The following is a 22,644-nucleotide window of genomic DNA, read 5'->3' as shown; positions in this document are numbered from 1 at the left end:
CCAAATAACAGGTAAACACTTTAGTTTTGTAATTGTATTCTATGAAATATAAAAATATGAAGTATTCCTTGTTAAATATAGTATTTAGGGTCGGCAGTTAAACATGGAAAATAATGTCAGACAAATGTCCACCTCTAGCAGCATGGCAGGTGTGAACCCTTTTCATCGTGTTTTTCATCACATTTTCACACATTTCCTGCGTTATCTCAGTGACTCTGTCTCGAATAGTTTGTTTTAATTGTTCATTGGCCTGTTAGCATAGACACGTCCCTTTAGATAGCCCCAGAGAAAAAAGTCAGGAGCTGTTAATTCAGGAGATCTTGGGGGCCAGTCAATGTCACCGTTTCTCGAAATTGGCTGCAATTTTTTTATAGTTTCCTCAATACATGATTGGGTTGAGTAAAACGTTTTAATAATTAAAACACGTTGTTCCAAATTAATTTTTAACAGGCAGAAACGTCTACGAACGATGCTATTAAGCTTAGAATAAATTTTAAAGTGGAAAAATACTGCCTTGGGTGAGACTTGAACTCACGGCCTCTGGATCGATACTCCAGCGCTCTGCCAACCGAGCACGAGCAGAGCGGCAAAGGCCGTGAGTTCGTCTCACCCAAGGCAGTATTTTGTTGTTCACACGTTGTTCCGTCGTAAAACGCTCCATAACAAATTTGCCGTATCTATACAAAGTAATTTTCAAGCATCAACTGTCATATTTACCGCCAACACAAAATGGCGGAAAAAAAAAGTTATATACCTCCAAGTTGGCCACCCTGTATATTTGTTGAGTGTGTAGTGTAGTGGGTTTATCAACTTAAAGCTCAAGTTTACTGCTTACCACGGCTGCCTTAGCAGTGTCAAACTGATATATACATATTCGCTAACGTCTACGACTCTGCGTGACTTTCTTTCAATACACCTCGCTCGCACTAATATGCGAGTACGAGCGAGATGCACAGAAAGTAAGTTACGCACACGCTAGCGAATATGTGACTGTAAAACTGGTGGCAGCCATACCAACCATTAAACAGTCTAGTTAGCCACCATATGACTCCAAACAGGTTGCACTCCAAATATTATGCACTGTAATGCATGCTGTGTAATTTTTTGAACCAATAAAAAAAAAAAAATTATAATTTAGAAAAACATAACAACACACACATTTATAATCGTTCACGTTATAGGTATCAACGAATAAAAAAGGGTTCTGGACCGCCCCTAGCGAGTAACCAGGGTAGCACCAACACATCTATGTAAGAACCCTCGCTGCTTTATCATAAACACTTAAACAGAAACATTAAAATCGACCAAACCCTTTTATCTTTAATTAAGTAGCTTTTCGACTAAATAATAAAATAAATGTAGAAACAAATATAGAACTTTGGTACAAATACTTAATTTATGTATCAAACTACCGAGATAGTGACTGGTAGAGAATGCCTAATCTTTTGCTATTAAGTCCGCCTTTTGTATTGTAAGGTTTTTCTATTTTGCAATAAAGGTTTTATTTTAAATAAATAAATGTTCTATGGACTAACGGAACAAGATTTTTGATATTAATCTAGAGCGCCATCTCGGGTGATCTAGCTGCACTAGCGAATACGAGTATACGAGTACTATCAAGGATCTTCAGCGGCGCGGTATTAACGAGGTTAAAATCTCGTGTGATTGTATCAATGCCGTTCCTAAGAACATCGTGAGAGGGCGTGATAATCGCACACAGAGTAAATGGAAATTATTGCTACTATGCATTGCTATTGCATTCTTAATGGACGACACTTCTTTTTAGGGTTATTTACCCTAAGATTACCCAAAGTTGTCTGAATGGAACGGAATAGCGAAGGAAGGTAGAGGTAGGAATAGCTGCCCAAACGCCTGTCAAAGAAGAGGCGTTTTTTTCTTACTGCAAGCTAAGTTTCCAAAGGCAACATTCGATATTGTTTTTTATTGCTTACTTGTTGTTTTTCTTATTTTTCCGCAACTGTATTAAAAAACGTTCGATACACGTGCGGAAATGTCATTCTTAGGCTCGTGGCAAGATATCTCGGTATTCGTGAAGTAATGACATTTTTTCCGCACTAGCATCGAAATGTACTATTATGGAAAGTAGGCTTATAAAGAATTTTGTGTGAACTCGACTGTACTAGTATTGTTGATTACAAATTTAATTTCACTTTCGATGGTTACATAACAATGGCAATTTAATTATACTCATTATTCGTCAACATACATTCTGACCGCCCGCTGGTCCGTCTGTCAACCGCGCAATCCTCCATCTACACCTTGGTTACCATAATCTGACTGCCCGATGTTTATGACATTTGAATTTCAGCCTTATTATAATAAGCATAAATTTTATATTAAAAGCATGATAATATAAGAATAGAATCGACAATATTTCAAAAGTGGAAAATCAAAATCATAAAAACTACGTGTCAATAATAAATAAGAATCGCAAGTTTTGTCTCTTGCGTTACTTTCGACGTGGGTACTAAGTGTACCCAAAGCACCAAAAGGTTAGTTAGGTTTTGGGTGGTTTAGGTTGAGTGTTCCCTAATTCCTCATCACTGTAATTAAATATTTACAGGCTTTTCCTAGCACCAAAAATTAATAATTGGTAATATCCTCCTTAAGGGGTCCACTGACTGTCAGTCCGCCGGACGATATCGGCCTGTCAGTTAGAACAAAAATTTGACAGTTCCGAACAACTGACAGGCCGATATCGTCCGGGGACTGATAGTCAGTGGGCCCCTTAAGGCTCACGGTCCTAGCTATATTATAGCTAGTACGTACCTTATTCAGTTTGATGAAATTAAATCATATTCAATTGGAAAGGTTGCATTTCTTTATTGTATGGCTGGGCCGCAGGATGGTGATATATTGCTTGAACGAGCAGGTGACTAAACTTTATGTCGTTGTGTTAAAATAGCAGAGAAAAATTATTTTATAATTTGTTGTTGCTGAAACATGAATCTAAATATAGTTTGTGTACTGTCAAAATAAATAAATAAACATCGATCAGTGAATAACTGCATCATAATCGCATAGTAAAGTTACAAGAGATAATTTTCTGACACCCATTGGAAAACAATGAAGTGTCAAAGTAAGAAAAGTTACAAGAGATAATTTTCTGGCACCCGTTGGAAAACAATGAAGTGTCAAATTAGGACAAGTAACTATTTGTCTACGATTTCAATAATTGGGACTGACCTACATATCGCATTGTTTCGTCATAGTTAGCAGACGACGAGTGAAATGACGCGTTAATGGTATATTGTTAGTAACGCGGTTTTCATTTCATTCATCGCACATGATGTTTTTGTTCTTAGACCAGTCAATGACGGTAGTTGTAATGGAATAGAAATAAGCAATACCTACCAATAAACTGTTTATTTAATACCACTCCCAATTGCAATGTAATTTCGAAATAAGTTTGGAGCAATCAGACTTGGTTAAAAATATAATGTTCCTTTCAATTTATTAGAAAGACAACAAAACAGAAGGGATTCCTCTTGAAATTGTTTAAGTTCTTTGTTTTAACCCTTTATTTACATACAAGATATATACTGCGCTACTACTTAACGAAATTAATAACTAGCTTAAATCTAAAATAGGCCCTTGAGGCATTGTACCAAAGATGCTGGCGGCATTTCCTCGCTGTATCCCAATGCTGATACGTTGTGCAAGGAAGCCGCCAGCTCTTCGGTCACCAGTTACGTGAACCAGACGTCTTATGTATAGAAATCTTGGAACTCATAGGTTATATATAGTGATTGATTTCAATTATGTAACATGATTAATGTACTTGAAACAATAATAATTCTTCTATTATTTATTCTCCTTGTTTCCTGAAAGAGAATACCCTCATATATTGAGTCCGTGTTTTGTAATTCAATGTGTTATGCAATAAAGTTGGAATAAATATGGATTCAAAAATATAATAATTATTGGATGTAGATTAATTACAGAACACGTCGTAGTTGATTGGTGTATCCGCCGGATGACAATCACATTGCAACACTGAAATGAGCATGCAACGAGACGGTTATTTCGTACGAGATGATTAATAGATTGGATTTCGTTTAGACGATGACATTTGTAAGTTATTTAAAGATTAGAAACCAGGCCCTAATTTCTTGATCTTATGAGTGATGACAACTAGGCCCGGGTCTAGGGCGGCAAGATATTAGGGGCGGCAGTAAAGCGGCAGTCTATAAGATGCGTGCTGAGTTTTTTTTTTTTTATAACAGGAATTAGAGTCGGCCGGACAATTTCCCGGCCCTATTTCTCTTTACCCTAAATAATTATTATGATTAGCTTCCCTAAAACTAATTTTAGACTAAATTTACAGATTAATCCTAATTATTTGTATATACATTAAAAGAGAAGTAAAAATCCTTATACAACTCGCTATATTTACAGATTTGAACTAACTTGCAAACTTTAACAAACTGCGCAACAGTGATTAGAATGTCAACAAAAACAACCTTGAGCGTCGGACGGCTGTTAGTTATTTCAGGGCCTAGGGCGGCCAATACTGCTGTGCAAATCCACCACTGAAGCAAATACTAAAATTATATGTATACTTGCTTATATGACCCGCACTTATGTAGCAATGGCCTCTTAGCCTAGTTGGTAGTGACCCTGCCTACGAAGCAGGAGGTCCCGGGTTCGAATCCTGGTAAGGGCATTAATTTATGTGTTTATCACAAATATTTGTTCCTGAGTTATGGATGTTCACCTATTGTATAGCATATTTAAGTATTTATATATTTCTATATGTTATAGATATCGTCGTACACAAGGCGTGTGTCATGTCATGTGGGACTGGGTCGATTTGTGTAAGATGTCCTATAATATTTACTTATTTTTTTAATTGTATTCTTCTTCTTCGTGTGAAGGGATCAAACATCTTAAAACTATTTTTTGGGGTGTAGCCCTCAGGAGATCTTCCTCAGTGCACGTAGTAGAGCATAAGGGACACTGTCTTAATATGACTGTATATTATTGTTTGGGGGACTCCACACACATAATGTATCTCCTTGTCGCCCAATTCCCCATCTCAGAAGATTATCTTTTGATCGACCAACTGTTAAGAGCTTTCCATACTGCCCACTTTTCCTTTAATCAAATAATAAAATAATAATTTAATCCTTTCCTGAATTGTATTTAAAAATGTAGTCCAACCACGCCAAGTTTTCATGTCAAGTGCTAGTCAAGTATGGCGCTTTGCAGTCAACAAGTTAAGCTACTCCCAACTGGACCGTACCATTTTTCGAATTAAGAATAAGCATAAAGTTTCCGTAGCCAAATTTTGTTTGAAGATATCTTTTAGCGTCCTGTTTTTACAAATCACACAAGGTGTCAGTGTCAGATCCGAGTGAAGTACCACCACAAATTCATAGCCACAGTAAACCGTATCGTTATCCGAATAAGGTTGATTTTTGTTTAATTATATTTCAGTAATTAGTGAGTTTTGCTTGTTACCTGACGATATATGGATTGTGCTTATCGAAAAAGAACGGAACGCAAAACTTAGACATCTAGATGCCTAAACGATGCCTAGACGGCTAAAGGAGGGACCTTGCAGTGTCGTGATTTATGTTTATACTAAATGCGATATAATTACACGAAGCATGTAATAATACCGTGGAACAAGGCCAGCAGGTATAAATATTGAATTCGTATATCGATACGCAGTCATAGGCCTGAAAACAAAGTAATCACCTTCAACTAGGAAAATGTGAGTATAATGTCACGTGACACCAAAATGCATTTATGTTATTTAATTAATTGTTAAGCTGTCTTGTTTTATATATTCGTAGGGGTCTGGTAGCCAAACTAGCTTTGCGAGCAGTTCAAAGTCCTAATAAAAGTGAAAATCTATTGACAATCTTCTTAAAGGAAGAAAACCTTGAGTAACATGTTATTGTATGCATTCGTATATCACTCAAGTGAAATTTAAAAATAGGTTCCTCTAAATAAATAATCTACATAACTAAAATTTTGTACAAAAAATATTTCGAACACTTTTCTCTAGGATCAATATTTAGAACTACCGTAAGGTCGGGGTACTTTAGCCCTTATAAGGTTACTTTGTCCACCCATGAAAACCCATTTATTGAATTAATAAATTCTTAAAAACGACACTTACACAAAAACAGATTAATCACGTAATGTCATTTTTAGGAATTTATCAATTCAATAAAATACTAAAATAGGGGTTCATGGGTGTGCAAAGTAACCTTGGAGGTCTAAAGTACCCCGATCTTACGGTATATTAAAGGAAGAAAGTTAATAACAATCAATTCACAGGTCACTTTTTTAGTTTTTCGTAAATAACTCATAAACGGTGGCCTAAACATAAAATTCTCTACAAAAAAGGTTCTTTACACATTTTTGCTACTATCAATATTTAATGACGTATTAAAGGAGGAAAGTTACCCGTTAGCGCCACCCCCATCCATCAGTACTTTTAGTATGTTGTTTTGTTTAATACACCATTCTCTATAATTATGCCAAAATTCGCTTATACACGAATTACTTTCCCTAAATGGCAAATTTTGGGCTTCGTTTGGTGTACTAATGAACGACCCTCTTTCAGAGCGTGAGATATGTAAAATAGCATATTAAACAGGTATTTAGCACACAGAAAAATATGCGTTCTACAAAAAAACAGCCATATAAACTTCGACTTTTTTACTGGGTCACAAAGCTCTGATTCCAACATTCTTACTCTGCTTGTATTGTCTTTTTTTGCCCACCTTTATAAAATACAAAGTTGTTTACCTATTTAAATACTATGCAAATCAGCAGAATCTTACCAGTTGCTATTTCATGTTTCTTGAACCAAGTAATCCAGTAAAAGTATAAAAAAGTACCAGTTTGTAACCAGATGTTAGTGAATACCTATATGTTCTAAAAATGGGTGGAATTTTTAAATACATGGTAAGTAGTACACGTTATTGATTTTAATTTAATTTTATAATTGGCTTTACTTGTATACTTGATATTATTTAAGCTAGGTAAAATAGGCTGTGAAAGAAAAATCTAAAAGCAAATTTTATGATACATGTTTCGCAATAGTGTTCCTAATTAGCTTATTTTATTATATTTCGATTGAATGTTATAAAACCTTGTAGGTATACGTCAATCTTATAATCACGGTTCATGGTCAATTTTATACAAGTTATATAATTGAACTAAGCGTAGGGTCATATATAGACAGAAAGACGAAATATATGACTGTCTCTCCTGTATCTGAAAGAATTAAATCGCTGAAATCCGGTCTCAATCCCAACGTAGTTTTCACTTAGTGAACAGGTGTTACAATTTTGTACAAGACAGAGCTATGTTTGTTTCCGAGTGAGTTTTGGAAAATTCTTCCTGTAAGAGGGTTGAGAGGAGATTGTATCGAGAACCATTCTTTTTTCGATGAAACTTTGGAAGATGACATTGTGACCACATGTATGACATACATATGATGTTATCATCTGGTTTCTTTAGCATTACAAAAATCCACACGAACGTATAGTCGTGGGCAAGAGTTTGGTATTTATAACATCAATGTTATTAATTTTCGGGTACAGAAAAAACAAATGTAAACACAGCAATCAATTGTTTTAATGTTACAGATGATTCTCAATTCGACGTTAATATGGCTTTTGATAGTAGGAGCTGCTACAGCCCTTGAAAAACAAGATGCTGAATCAGAAATATTAGAAGAAAGTAACTTTAATGATGGAAGCGGTAATTATCGTTTCAGGTAAACAACATCTTTTTATTAATATTGTCTTCGGTTACCGCGATAGTTACTCATGAAATAAAACTATGAAAACGGATTATATCGCGTATATTTAATTTATAATACATCCTCCCACCACCACCACCACGTTAACCACGAACGCTGTAAAGGGTTCGAAATGCTGTCGGGATGTATTATAAATTCAATATACGCGATATAATCCGTTTTGATAGTTTTATTTCATCGTTTTATTAAGTTAAAACGGTTATCATACTGTAGCAGATTTTGTATGGTTTGCCGGTGTGCGAGCGGATCATTGGCACATGACTGTGCTGTCATTGTATCAGTTTGCACCGGGCTATACATTTCTTTGCAGATAATAAAACGCTAATTTGCACATTTTTAATAAAAGGACCACATTAATCGCCATAATTATTTGATTAACCAGCTTAATTTTAAAGCAATTTAAAACATGTTTGCTGACTTAAAAATATGAAGTAGGTATACCTCAATTAAATCATCAATAAACACCACATCCACATTTATTGATATCCCTTGAGCACTTGAAGCTACAATAAAATTGAAGCTAAGTAATAATATTTTTATTTCGCAGCTTCAAAACTTCAAACGGACTATATAGGACGGAAACTGGTCAGCTGAGAACTGATTATGATTCAAGCCAGAAATATATTGTGCGAGGCTCTTATTCTTATATCAATCCGGACGGCAACGAAGTGGTCGTTCATTACATAGCCGATGAAAATGGTTACGTCATTGTGAAACCAGCCGTTCCATCAGATGTAATATCTGTAAGTATAATAAATAAATAAATAATAAATAAATAAATATTATATGACATTCTTACACAGATTGAGTAAGTCCCACGGTAAGCCCAAGGAGGCTTGTGTTATGGGTACTCAGACAACGATATATATAATATATAAATACTTAAATACATAGAAAACACCCATGACTCAGGAACAAATATCTGTGTTCATCACACAAATAAATGCCCTTACCGGGATTCGAACCCAGGACCATCGGCTTCACAGGCAGGGTCACTACCCACTAGGCCAGACCGGTCGTCGAGTATAAGGCTAGGGTTTGTCGTAAATATTTAGTCAACGAGCGTTATGCACTGCGAGTCGTGTAATATTAATACCCCGGTTTGACAGCTACAATCTGGTTTGACGCTTGAAAAAGTGCGAGGACAGGTGAAAATTACCATTATAAGTCGATGTCGATAAAATTTTTGACGTAAGACAGTACATTTATAAATGTAATTTTTAAATATTATTATCGCTTTTAAGGAGCCCGCTGACTATCAGTCCGTAAGACGATATCGGCCTGTCAGTTGTTCGGAACTGCCAAATTTTTGTTCTAACTGGCAGGCCGATATTGTCCGGCGGACTGATAGTCAGTGGGCCCCTTTACAACAAAATGAACTGAATTAATTTCGATCGTATTATAATTATAATCAGAATTACTAGTCAATGTCAGATATTTACAGTAGAAATAATAATAAATCAAAGAGGTTTGCAAATGTATTATAAGGGAACTCGAACACTTAATTAATATTGTTTAAGGATGAGTCACATTTGTAATCATGATTTAGAAATGGCTTGATATCGATATTTAATAAATCTCTAGCACTGGTACGTTTTTAATCCCCGGAAACCCGGGCTATTATTATAATTTAATACCTATACGATTATAATTTTAACAAAATCCAGTTGAAATCTTACAATCTCAATGCCGCTCCGAACTAATATGCCTTACTATTTATTTTGTTTATTTCAGGTAGGAGTTTCAGGGCCCCTTTTGGCGTCTTTACTAGGCTAAGTTTATCACTATCAGTTTTACATTTTATACCTACATTCAACCAAGCTCGAATACCTACTTTACAAGATTGTAATATTTATCAACCCCTAAATCTAAAATTTACCTAATTATAACAAAAATACTATCCGCTTCTGGTTTTATCGAAATGGTCATCGTTTGACGTCCTAATGAAATTTATTTGTATGGAATTAAAGTTTATTTTTCTATTACGATGTTTTACTATTAACAATTAATTATTGCACAGAAAAAAAGGTTGACGTTTTAAGCACAGGTTACACTTACATTACATACATCAAAACTTACGAGTATATGCATAGTAATAGGGGCAATCTTATTGGGGCATTGATATGTAAAAATGAAAAAGTTTTTAACGTTGTGATATCGAATTTAAATATGTGCTAGTACCTAGGTATATTGTCTGGCGTCTTATGCGACCCACGTACTTCATAAAAAATAAAGGCAACTTGTATAATAAAAGCAGTAAGACCTGCGTTTTACTACGTAACTGAATGCTGGCCGATACGAAGGATGGACGCACAAAAAAGTGTTGCGGGAAGCGGGCAGCAGGGTAACGGCCAACTTGAAGCGAACGTGTAGTGTCACAGCTAGTCGGTTAGACTTGCACGTTTACATAACATATTTTTTAAATTTATAAAGATTCCTTGCAGCCGAAAACTCCATCAATTGTGCTATCACATTCCACCGTTTGTGTGATTCCGTCAGCCTATTATCTCACCATTTGTTATGTTTCATCAACCGGGAATTCAAATATTCATGCTGTTCCATCAGCCGACAAAGCAATCAGCTTTACCGTCTCATCAGACGGAAATATCATCAGCTGTGCAAACCCATAACCTGGAAATACTGACAGCCGTACCGGTCACCAAGCCGCAGGAAAAACCACATGAGTCATCAGATGCCGGTAAAATTCCGGCAAAAGTCCCGTATAAAATACCATATGAAATCTCAACAACAGTTCCGGACAGTAACCTATACAATCAGACCATCCATCCATCCATTTCCATCCATCCATTCAGATCCATTTGTACCGTACACTTCGTACAGCAATGACGATTAATAGACGTGCCAAACCGTCAGTCGGAACTGTCGGAAGTTACCTACTCATGTGGGTTTACTAAATAACTATAAAGCTTCTTTCGGGTTATTTTCTGGGTTGGTTAAGAAAAATAACTTTGCATCCTCGAGGTACATAAGTCGCGCGGGTTGCAAACTGATGGCTGTGGATTAGAGCCCCGGCTCATTCCAGTGAGAACGTAACTTTTTCCTTAAACTCATTAAGTTAGCTACATTGTATGCTTTTAATAAGTATGAGAAGCACGAATGTGCCCCATTAGTGGTACATGCTCCACATAAACCTTATTCCTTGTTTTTCTTTTGCATGTAGTACCTCAACCCATATTTATAAGTCTACTAGGTGGCTCCATCGGTTAATATTAGCCAAAGCTTATATCGAAATGGGTTTTACATGTATAACAGGTGCGCTTATAGCAATTTTAAAAAACTAAGGCTAGCTCAACTTACTCGTCTTATTTTTGTATTTTGATTTCAATAAAAATGATATCTACTTTTGTTTTTATTTTTTATACTCGAGCTCCCTAAGTCTTTTAAATTTCTTTTGCGGACGATAGTTGTTGTTGTATGTGGATTGTGCAAAAAATAGCATTTAGGTTTTAATAAGACACAAAAGTAGGTACCTATATTCCTACCTTGACATATATTTTAATAAAGAAATAATAAAAAATACTAAATAAATTATATACTTTTTTAATGAAACGTTTATCTACGCCGGCTCTACTAATTTATGTAAAACACAAAAAGTCACGCGTAATCATATATCATCCTTCCGATCATATTTTATTTTTAGCATCATTATACAATTTAAGCTTGTCATACCATAACGTATTCTCATTAATACAAAGGCGTATCCACATACAATGTTTATGATAAGATGAACATTTTTTCACCAAGGATGCGAATAGTTGAATTGTGTTGTAGTGTCAATGACATGAACATGGACAGGTCTTTGTATCTCAGGAATGAAGTCCATACGTGACATTCTTAAGGAACTGGATGTGGATATAAACAGTAGGTAGAGGTTTTGTGATCGCAGTTCAAGTCGGCAACCACAGAAGAAAAACCTTGACCGAAATGGTAAGTCACTCATTCATAATCTCGTTGGGCGGTACAAGTTTTTTAAACAAATTAGGTGATTATAGGCTTTTAGTTTATGTTAGCTCCGATTAGCAATGCATTAATATATTAAATAAATGTTATAATTATTATGCTGATGTTATCGAAATAGATATGTTGTCGCATTCTATAGCTTTTTACACGTTGTTGTTGTTTTTAGGGTTACGTAGCCAAATGGCAAAAACGGAACCCTTATGGGTTCGTCATGTCTGTCTGTCTGTCTGTCTGTCTGTCCGTCCGTATGTCACAGCCATTTTTTTCCGAAACTAGGACTATACTGTTAAAACTTGGTAAGTAGATGTATTTTGCGAACCGCATTGAGATTTTCACACAAAAATAGAAAAAAAAAACAATACATTTTGTTCCCCGTACTTAGAACTGAATCTCAAAAAAATTTTTTTCATCAAACCCGTACGTGTGGGATATCTATGGATAGGTCTTCAAAAATGATATTGAGGTTTCTAATATAATTTTTTTCTAAACTGAATAGTTTGCGCGAGACACTTCCAAAGTGATAAAACGTGTGTCCCCCCCCCTGTAATTTCTAAAATAAGAGAATGATAAAACAAAAAATATATATAAAAATATATGTACATAACTTTGCAAACTTCCACCGAAAATTGGTTTGAACGAGGTCTAGTAAGTAGTTTTTTTTAATACGTCATAAATCGTAAACCGCAATGTACCTTTCACTCACGTTTCACATAAAAAATACATTGTTTAAATTGTGTAATGTACGGAACCCTCGGTGCGCGAGTCCGACTCGCACTTGGCCGGGTTTTTTTAAACAGCGTGAAAAGAAGAGACTTCGTAACAATGTAACATCAGAATCCTTTTGATTGCGCTCTAGGTATGATGCGGTTTCATTAAACCATCATGAAAGAGCTTATTTAGATAAGCTAAATGGAATAAATAAGTTTTATTTCTGACTAGAGACTATGGCGTAATATACAAAAGATATCAGCAAAACCCTATCGATCTATCACCTATCCTACACAATTTTATTACAAATATGCATATGCAGTCAAACTCGCCTTTAAACCCGGAATCTGCATAATCATGCAACATGCCATTTCATTGTACCGATAAACAAATTTTGATAGTCATTCATGTAATAAGCTTATTTGTTAAGCCGTTGACCTTGACATATGTTGAACGTACAGGTAAAAGCGAGCGTCTTCATCGGCGCGGTAGCCTCCTCTATTATAATATTCATTATAATACCAACCTGCCGCGGCCTCGAGGGACAATTAAAAAAATATGTATTTAACAACAATGGACTTGGAACATACAGCTTCGAGTAAGTATTAATCAGGGGGCGATTCTAATTTAATAATTTGTTGAGGTTATTTATGTTGTTATGATCGATCGAACGACCTTGACGATAGCTTACGTTTGATTGTTGGGTGCGAATAAGCACTGAGTCGTATTAAGGTTGTATCACAACAAAATCGAAACTTTAACAAATTGTTAAATCACAATCAGCCTCTAGGAAAAGACTCAAATTAATTACAATGGTATTATTGAGTGTATTTTAAACCCCTGTTCACGTAATTACCCTGAACTCTATCGTATATCAAAAACTTAAACAAATGTTATGCCCAGAGTACAACTGACATTTGCACTGAACATTATCATAGAATGACAATTATTTTCATGTAGGTATACAATGGAGTTTAAAACTATGAATGGAGCACAAAATATTTACGTAAAACACTTATGTACATTAGGAAGTTAAATACGCTCGTATAAATATTATATTTGTTCTGCATAAACACGCATTTTGTTTGCATAAGTACGTTCACCCTCATGAAATAATTTGATTTATGTTCAATTGCCAATCACGTTTTCCAATATAAGCCTTATAATTATTTAATTATGAACAGATTCAAGGGAAAAGATAGAGGGCGTTATAGCTACCGAATTTTCATACACATGTTGTGACTGTACCAATTTCTCTCTAATTCTTATTTTTTTGACTAAATATTTTATTTCAGATACGAAACTCAAGACGGCACATACAGAAGGGAAGATGGCGGCTTGATGAAGGGACCAGATGGATCTCTCGTGGTCCGGGGCGAATACGGTTACATAGACGCAAGTGGCCGCCCCTTCGCCATGCTGTACATTGCTGACGCCAACGGTTTCCAACCCCTGCTACACGATGACACGAGATTCAACGATAGAAGGATCTTTTGAAATCTTTATTATTATTAATGAATATTGTTGTTAAACAAACTGGTCAGTGATTAAATATTTTGATATTAAAAACTACGAGTAAGTACATAGTGTAATAAATACTTATAACAGAAAACGTCCATGCCATGATACAAATATGCGTTTTCTAGGACCGACGGGCCTACTTAAGTGTATGATGAACGCATCCACGCGATGAACGTGATTAAGCAAACGTTATTTTTACAAGCTCACCTGTCCTGTTGTCTGTGATCAAATCTTGCAAGTTAAATTTCAGTTACTTCCCGGTTTCCGATGAAGCTGAAAATTTGCATACATGTCATTATGTAAGTCGGGTGACAATGCAATATTATGGTACCATCGAGCTGATCTATGATGGAGACAGGAGGTGGCCATAGTAACTGTGATAAAACAAAGCAACCTAATGTGGAAAGAAAAGTACAGTCAGCGATTAAAGATTGTACTGAAAATATATTTTTATTGTACTTTGTAGTTTTTCTCCAGTCACCCGTTGACCACGAATGCTGTAAAGGGTTCGAAACGCCGAGATGTATTATAAATTCAATATAAGCGATATAATACGTTTTCATAGTTTTATTTCTTGTTATTTTTTTTGCCAAAAACTTATGCTACTAATAAGAGACCGACACTGATATTATCAAAATGTCCGTAAATGACAATGAAATACCATGATAATCCCAGGTTTAATCGGTTAACCTTGGGTTAGTGGAATGTTGCAAGTGGGCCGTAATAAACAAAATGATTCACCCAAATACTTGAGCTAAATTTCACTTTTGTTTTAGATGATACAATAGAAATTTTTATTACAATCGATAACCTTTCGTCGCATTTCAATTCATGGTTTTATAGTAGGTACGTTTCACAATAACATTTGGTTTATTGTACTTATAACTTTAAGTTATTGTTTTTTATCACACAAGACTGTGAAAACGTTTTGTATTTAAATTTTGAATACAAAAATATTTATGGTATAAAACAAGTACTTGAGAAAAACTGACTGAGAAAAACAGTTTTACTACCATAACGGATGGCACGGACTAACATTTAAATGATTGACCGTTTTTTCAGATAACTAACTAAAAATGATGAAAACAGCGATTCATCTTATTGCTCTAATGGTAAGTCAAGTGTATTGTATATGTGAGTAAATGCAGAAAGTATTAAGCTATATCAAAACTCTTTTTACATTCGGCTTGAAACGATCGTGAGTTGACTAATACTTTGAAAAAATGTTCCACGTATGTCAAACCGCTTTTGCGAACGCAACCGACAGCGATGGATCGTGCTGTCCTAGAATACGAAAAAAAATAGATAAGGTTCATGCGTCGGTCTATGAATGAGGGTGCGGCAGTTTGTCTGCAAATAGTTGTTTATCTCTGTATCCTCATTAAGAGTAGGGATATTCAAATTTCACAGAAAACTATACCTTAAAGTCGTGTATAGAAATCCCAAAATACGTTAGCAGTTGTCATAATTTTAGGTAGGGCTATAAGTATGGCACTTAAAGTTGTTAAATAGTATGTTGCAAAGGGTAAGTACTTAAAACCCGTACCTGAAGAAATGCTCCATAAACAGTATTTAATACATCAACGTTATTATATGACAGTATTATGTATTAGTGTATTATCAATATTATCATAAGTATCGGTAGGTACAGTGTCTGTACAGTGTATGTACAGTGGTCGTAAACTATATCATATTTGTGTTAGTTTGTATGTCTTGAGGTTTTATACCCAATCATCTCATCACATTCCAGAATGGATAATATACCGGAATTGATTTCATAAATAGATGAAAAGAGAGGTCACAATTAATATTATAAGAATGTCATTAATTGAATTAAAACAGGCGAATTGACTAGTTAAGATATTTTTAACATATTCATGTATATTTATAATTATAAAACCACCTTAACCTTCAACAAATTAGTTCTGACATTTAAGAGCAAATATTATTGGAGTGCATCATAAATACAAACATCAAATGATTACTGGCCACATTTGATTTATACAGTAATAATAACTATATTAAAAAATAACCGCTCAAATTTACTATTTCATAAGCCATCTAATTAACATCACACATTTTGCGGTACTCATCATGTTACTTTAAATAACTACAATTTTGAATCTTAAAGGCTAGATATTATGTATCAGAATAAATAATTGCAATAATCTAACCATAATCATCGTGCTATTTTAGGTTCATCACAACCTTTTAGAGCCGGCCGGTGCTGTCATTTACACATAGTAAGTGGTATACTTATTGCTAAATATCGCGTCGAGCGAGTTTGTTTTTGTACGAACATGTTTAACTGTCTGTCAAGACCTTATTCCGATTATAATAAGGTCTTAAAATGCTAAGTTAAGACGTAAGTGGAGGACCCGCGTGAAATCGCATTTTCATACAAACGTAGTCCTCACTTTCCTCTCTGGAAATTAAAATTATTGAAAATGTTCTGACACAATTTTTTGCAGCTATGCCTTTGTTTTTTTTTTTATTTATTATAAAAATTAGGAGCATTTAAAAATTTGTATGAAATCTGTTTTTCGCTCCTAATTTTTACAATAATCAAAAATCTAAAAAAAGTCAAACGTATGGGCATAGCTATGGTTAATATACATCAAATTAAGTATAAATATTTTCCGTAATGTCAATATCCAGAGAGGAAAATGGGGACTGCGTTTTTATAGAGAAGCGGCCGTCCTCTTTCCTCTTACTCGTTAGTGTCTAGTGCATGTAAAGGTCAACAGTCACTTGTTTCTACTTTAGCGAGGATGTCGAGTTAAGAAGAATTTTCCCGAACGAGTTTCCACAAGATACTGTCCGGAAAACTGGGCGCTTTGATGCTGAAGTAAGAATATTTATTTATATGGGGTCGTTAACCTTTCGCATGCTGAAACGCGGCATAGGCAGCTCTAATTAAAAATTAATTCGAATTCAATAATTACTTCATAGCCATACTTGTTATGAACAAAATGCTGCACTTCATGATAAAAGCAAGCCGCTTTGCACAGTGATAGTAGGGACCAAACTAAGCGATTTGACCCGCAGCAGCGGCAGTTTCACCCCTTAGGAACAGAGATGGCGCCACTTCTTTAAAAAATATTTCAAAAAATTCTACAAACTAAACCAATAAACCGATTTAAATATTTAATATCTCAAATGAAAGCTCATGATATACATTACATTTAAAAAAATACATAAAAAATATATACTGAATACTTTTGACAAAAAACGGCATCTTAAGTTTTTTTTTTTCTCGATTGATAGTTTTTACTTGATTTCTCAAAAAAAAATGTATGGAACATGAATAGTTTAATGCATGTATATATTACTGAATAAATATCAAGTATTATAAAAAAAACTCGACACCGATACCTCTCATACTTCACGAAATATGAATGTTTGAATGTGAGTGTAAATTTCTACAAAATATATTTCAAAAAATTCTACAAGGTAAACTACTTGACCGATTTCAATATTTAATATCTAAAATAAAAGCTCATTATATACATTACTTATAAAAAAATACTCAAAAAACATATTCTGAATACTTTTGGCAAAAAACGGCATCTTAAGTTTTTTTTTCTTACTCGATCGATAGTTTTTACTTAATTTCTTAAAAAAAAATTATGGAACATGAATAGTTTAATACATGTATATATTACTGAATAAATAACAAGTATTATAAAATAAACCCGACACCGATACCTTTTATTCTTCACGAAATATTTAAGTTCAATTATGCACGCTCTTACAAATAAATTTATTTATTAGAAATCTTCAACCGCAGTAAGTGCACTGATTTTAATATGAAATGTGTCATATGAAAAGAAATCACCCAATTTAGTTTACTAAATAAAAAATAAATAAATAAAACCTGAATAAAGTTTTTTCCTGGTGCTGAATTACAAAAAAAAAATATAACAAAATAGAAATTATTTTTATTTAAAGTGACTACATTCGTAAAAAAAAACAAATGTCCTCTTCGGGTTCACCGGTAGATGTAGAACTGAAAAAGAAAAGTCGTTTTGAAGGACTCGTACCATTCCAATACTACAAAATCACCGATCATACATGAACTGGTTGCTGTAGATTACTGTTGAATTATTTTTGTGCCTAGCTGATTACCATTAAACCTATAATTTTGTGCCAAACCTATAATCAGTGGTCAGCAACTCAGCATGCAAAATATAACCCTGGATTGAAAATTACATTAACTTAATTTTGATTTGTACAGCCACCTTTGCATGACTTACACTGGGCTGTGCATGGTAAGCTGACGCGACGACAGTCGACACCCACAACGCATAGTTTAGCAGCCAGATTGGGAGCCACAATGGTCCAAGAGGCTTAATTGCGACCAAATCGCTGTAACTGCAGACAATTCTGCAGTGCAACTCTCTTTTTCCTTAGTCCATCCCTAAGAAGATGTACATGGTATGGAAACTTCTGGTTCCAGAGGAGCGTTTCCCCATATATGGCCCGCTTGATAAGCTGCTCGAAGTGCATGTTTATAGAGAGCAGCTGATGTAGGTGGCAGGCTTGTAACAAGCTTGTTTTTTGAAATTGTAACTATAGCAAAACAATAACACAAATCTAGGGTTACTTTATACTAAAATTAAAATATGTAGGTACACACCTAACAACTGACAAAATCAAAAACTTAAAAGTTGACGTACTCCTATTTTCCCGTCTTTTTATAGTGGCCAGAGAAAGGCAGCTTGATCTGAACGAATTCTTCCAGTACGAAAACCAAATTTGTCCACGTTCGTTGTCAGTTAATGGAGGGCTTCGTTCAGGGAACAAATCTCTCGGCCAATTTTAAAGCAGATGATTTGGCCGAGAAATTGGAACCTGCCTACCCTGCCACCTACATCATGCACTTCGAGCAGCTTACCAAGCGGGCAATATATGGGGAAACGCTCTGAAACCAGAAGTTTCCATACCATGTCCATCTTCTTGGGGATGGATTAAGGAAAAAGAGAGTTGGACTCCAGAATGGTCGGCAGTTACAGCGATTTGGTCGCAATTAAGATTCTTGGACCATTGTGGCTGTAAATCTGGCTGCGAAACTATGCGTTATGGGTGTCATCGCGTCAGCATACCATGTACGGCCAAGTGTAAATCATGCAAAGGTGGCTGTACAAATCAAAAGTAAGTTAATGTAGTTCTCAATCCAGGGTTATTTTGCATGCTGACCACTGATTATAGGTCTGGCACAAAATTATAGGTTTAATGGTAATCAGCTAGGCACAAATATAATTCAACAGTAATCTACAGCAACCAGTTCATGTATGATCGGTGATTTTGAGTATTGAAATGGTACGAGTGCTTCAAAACGACTTTTCTTTTTCAGTTCTACATCTACCGAAGAGGACATTTAAGTTTTTTGTTTACAAATGTAGTCACTTTAAATAAAAATAATCTCTATTTTGTTAATATTGTCTTCGGTTACCGCGATAGTTACTCATGAAATAAAACTATGAAAACGGATTATATCGCGTATATTGAATTTATAATACATCCCGACGTTTCGAAACGTCGGGATGTATTATAAATTCAATATACGCGATATAATCCGTTTTCATAGTTTTATCTCTATTTTGTTATTTTTTTTGTAATTCAGCACCAGGAAAAAACTTTATTCAGTTTTAATTTATTTATTTTTTATTTATTAAAATAAATTGGGTGATTTCTTTTCATATGACACATTTCATATTAAAATCAGTGCACTTACTGCAGTTGAAGATTTCTTTTAAATAAATTTATTTGTAAGAGCATGCATAATTGAACTTAAATATTTCGTGAAGAATAAAAGGTATCGGTATCGGGTTTTTTTTATAATACTTGTAATTTATTCAGTAATATATACATGTATTAAACTATTCATGTTGCATAATTTTTTTTAAGAAATCAAGTAAAAACTATCAATTGAGTAAGAAAAAAAAACTTAAGATGCCGTTTTTTGCCAAAAGTATTCAGTATATGTTTTTTGAGTATTTTTTTATAAGTCATGTATATAATGAGCTTTTATTTTAGATATTAAATATTGAAATCGGTCAAATAGTTTAGCTTGTAGAATTTTTTGAAATATATTTTGAAGAAATTTACACTCACATTCAAACCTTCATATTTCGTGAAGTATGAGAGGTATCGGTGTCAAGTTTTTTGTATAATACTTGTTGTTTATTCAGTAATATGCACATGTATTAAACTATTCATGTTCCATACATTTTTTTTAAGAAATCAAGTAAAAACTATCAATCTAGTAAAAAAAAAACTTAAGATGCCGTTTTTTGTCAAAAGTATTCAGTATATATTTTTTGAGTATTTTTTTAAAAGTAACGTATATAATAAGCTTTCATTTGAGATATTAAACATTTAGATCGGTTCATTGGTTTAGCTTGTAGAATTTTTTGAAATATTTTTAAAGAAGTGGCGCCATCTCTGTTCCTAAGGGGTGAAACTTGCGCTGCTGCGGGTCAAATCACTCAGTTTGGTCCCTCCTTTCACTGTGCAAAGCGGCTTGCTTTTATCATGAAGTGCAGCATCCGGGCAAAAAATGGCCATAACAAGTATGACTATCACGGATCCGCGGATACGAGAGGTTAAATAAAAATATTACTAGGTAGGTGGTGCTGAAATGGCAGCGGCAGAAAATAATAATATTTTTCATAAGTACACTATGCAGTTTACAAAATGTGTTTAATCCATGTAGGTATTTGTAAGATTAATGTTGAAGTAAGGTAGAACCAAAAACATTTTCATGTAAAATGTTGCTAAGACGAAACCATAAGGCTCGCACTGTTAAAAAGTTATCAGATCTCTTGTAAAGCCAAGCTTCTAACTCTACAAGACCAAACTTCACAAACTACACCTTAGTCAAAATATGTGGCTTGGCCGTTTCCATCTTACATACCAAATTTCAGTTTCCTAGGATTTCAGGAAATACCCTAAAGGTTAAGAATAAGAATAATTTGTAATGTTATTGAAAAATTTTAAGCTTAATAAGTCCACTAATTACATCATATCACGACAAATTTGTTTATCTGATAATTCTGATATAATCCAAACCCAAGTTATGAGGGTTCAAAAAAACGATAAAGCGCTTCGAGAAAAGGTAGGTAGTGCCCTTGCGGTTCGCTTTGCTCGTCTTGGCGGGGGCACTGCCGTGCCCCCAGATATGGCTTATAGGTTGATAGAACATCTAGTACCCACTTCAATGGTGTACCATCGCACACAACGTGTATCTCACATTACAAAAACCAATACATGTACTCGTACATATTATTATTTACATATAACATCAATGTTTAAGCACTTGGGTCGTTATGCTGAACTCCGACATTACTTTCTGCATCCGAAGTCTGCACTAAACAGCCCTTTTGAAGAATTGGTTTGCTACGGCGAACTAGGAAAAAGGGTAATATTATTATGATATTTGCTTTCAAAAACATTACATATATGAATATCAATTAAGTTCATACCACCAAATTGCATGATGTTGAAAAAGAAGAAGTGTTACGTCATGGGACAATCTTACACTAAGTTTTGTCAATTTATTAAATATATGCATATGGCGCAATTCCTTTTAGGTTAGTTCTAATAAAATTATGAACAAATAAATAAATAAAAGTTAAGTTCCACGTCCTATGTAGGCTTCAGTAGTGTCACGCAATTTTTTTGTTTTTGTATTGACATTTTACATGTGAATTTTCAGTAAGTAGTAATATTATTACCACCTCTTAACAGTTTTGCTGTTAGTACATTGATGCATGAATCATTTATACATTAATATACTATATTGCAGATGTGCAACATAGACGTGAACCGATTTTCCTCAGCAGAGAGCGCATACGTCATGTCTCAGAAACAAGAAAGTCACATGGATCATCGAAGAGTGTACTGTATATTTCTAATCTGCTTTACTCTCGAGGAACTAGATAAAGTTGTTACGACATTTTAGAATAAACTTTATCATTTAATGAATTATTTTTTTACTAAACGCTTTAGATTGATTTTTAATATGTATTTGGTTTAAGTTGGAAAACAATATGTTTATTACCTTTTATTAATGTGTCAATAGTTATTTTTTATAGAAGGGTGGAAAGTTGTATTTTACCCGCGAGTGTGGAATTAAAGTACACACGAGAAGTAAAATACATTTGCACCCGTGTGTAACACAAAACTTTTCACAACACACTGATTTAAACTTTCACGATTTTTACTCATTATTATTTACAACGACGGGACTTAATCGCGTAAAATAAGTATTAAACCCACCTCCGACGTTTCGAGGACGGCGTTGTCCCCGTGGTCTCGGAGAAGACTGGCTAAAGTTGACATCAACATCTTCTAGGCGCGCGAGTTTTTCGAACTACCCGCACTTGGTCTTGTTTATTAACTTGAACGTTTTGCGCACTAGGGATGTTACCGGGTCGACACACAACACTCACAATATTCGATTTTTCAACTTTCGATATTTGGTTTCGCTTACACTTACTAATGACTGGGTTCCATGTGGATGAGATCTTAAAACCTTCGTCTCGATTGAAATTTCTATGTTTCTTGATTTCAATGGCTTCACGGATTTTTCTACTATAAAACCCACGATCTGTAGAAAGTAT

At 34.5% G+C, this 22,644-nt stretch overlaps 3 protein-coding genes across 3 annotated transcripts; all 3 read left to right on the top strand.

Annotated features, from left to right (window-relative positions):
* The first annotated feature begins 6,921 nt into the window (after positions 1-6,921).
* LOC134742779 (endocuticle structural protein SgAbd-6-like) lies at positions 6,922-9,583 on the top strand. Its single transcript, XM_063675966.1, has 4 exons — positions 6,922-6,945; positions 7,632-7,762; positions 8,355-8,550; positions 9,542-9,583. The coding sequence occupies exons 1-4, from the start codon at positions 6,922-6,924 to the stop codon at positions 9,581-9,583; spliced, it is 393 nt and encodes a 130-aa protein (XP_063532036.1).
* A 1,909-nt stretch (positions 9,584-11,492) lies between these two features.
* Positions 11,493-13,993, top strand: LOC134742778 (endocuticle structural glycoprotein ABD-5-like). Its single transcript, XM_063675965.1, has 3 exons — positions 11,493-11,755; positions 12,958-13,094; positions 13,792-13,993. The coding sequence occupies exons 1-3, from the start codon at positions 11,753-11,755 to the stop codon at positions 13,991-13,993; spliced, it is 342 nt and encodes a 113-aa protein (XP_063532035.1). The 5' UTR covers positions 11,493-11,752.
* Positions 13,994-15,046: 1,053 nt separating this feature from the next.
* LOC134742957 (uncharacterized) lies at positions 15,047-21,993 on the top strand. The gene is made up of 5 exons (XM_063676190.1): positions 15,047-15,129; positions 16,214-16,260; positions 16,784-16,865; positions 21,336-21,440; positions 21,828-21,993. Exons 1-5 carry the CDS (start codon positions 15,094-15,096, stop codon positions 21,981-21,983), a joined length of 426 nt encoding a protein of 141 aa, XP_063532260.1. The 5' UTR covers positions 15,047-15,093; the 3' UTR covers positions 21,984-21,993.
* The last annotated feature ends 651 nt before the right edge of the window (positions 21,994-22,644 follow it).

This window comes from Cydia strobilella, chromosome 7 (assembly GCF_947568885.1).
Source record: "Cydia strobilella chromosome 7, ilCydStro3.1, whole genome shotgun sequence".
Taxonomy (NCBI): Eukaryota; Metazoa; Arthropoda; class Insecta; order Lepidoptera; family Tortricidae; genus Cydia; species Cydia strobilella.
Note: the sequence above shows the minus strand (reverse complement) of the source record. Positions and strands in the feature narration are given on the sequence as shown.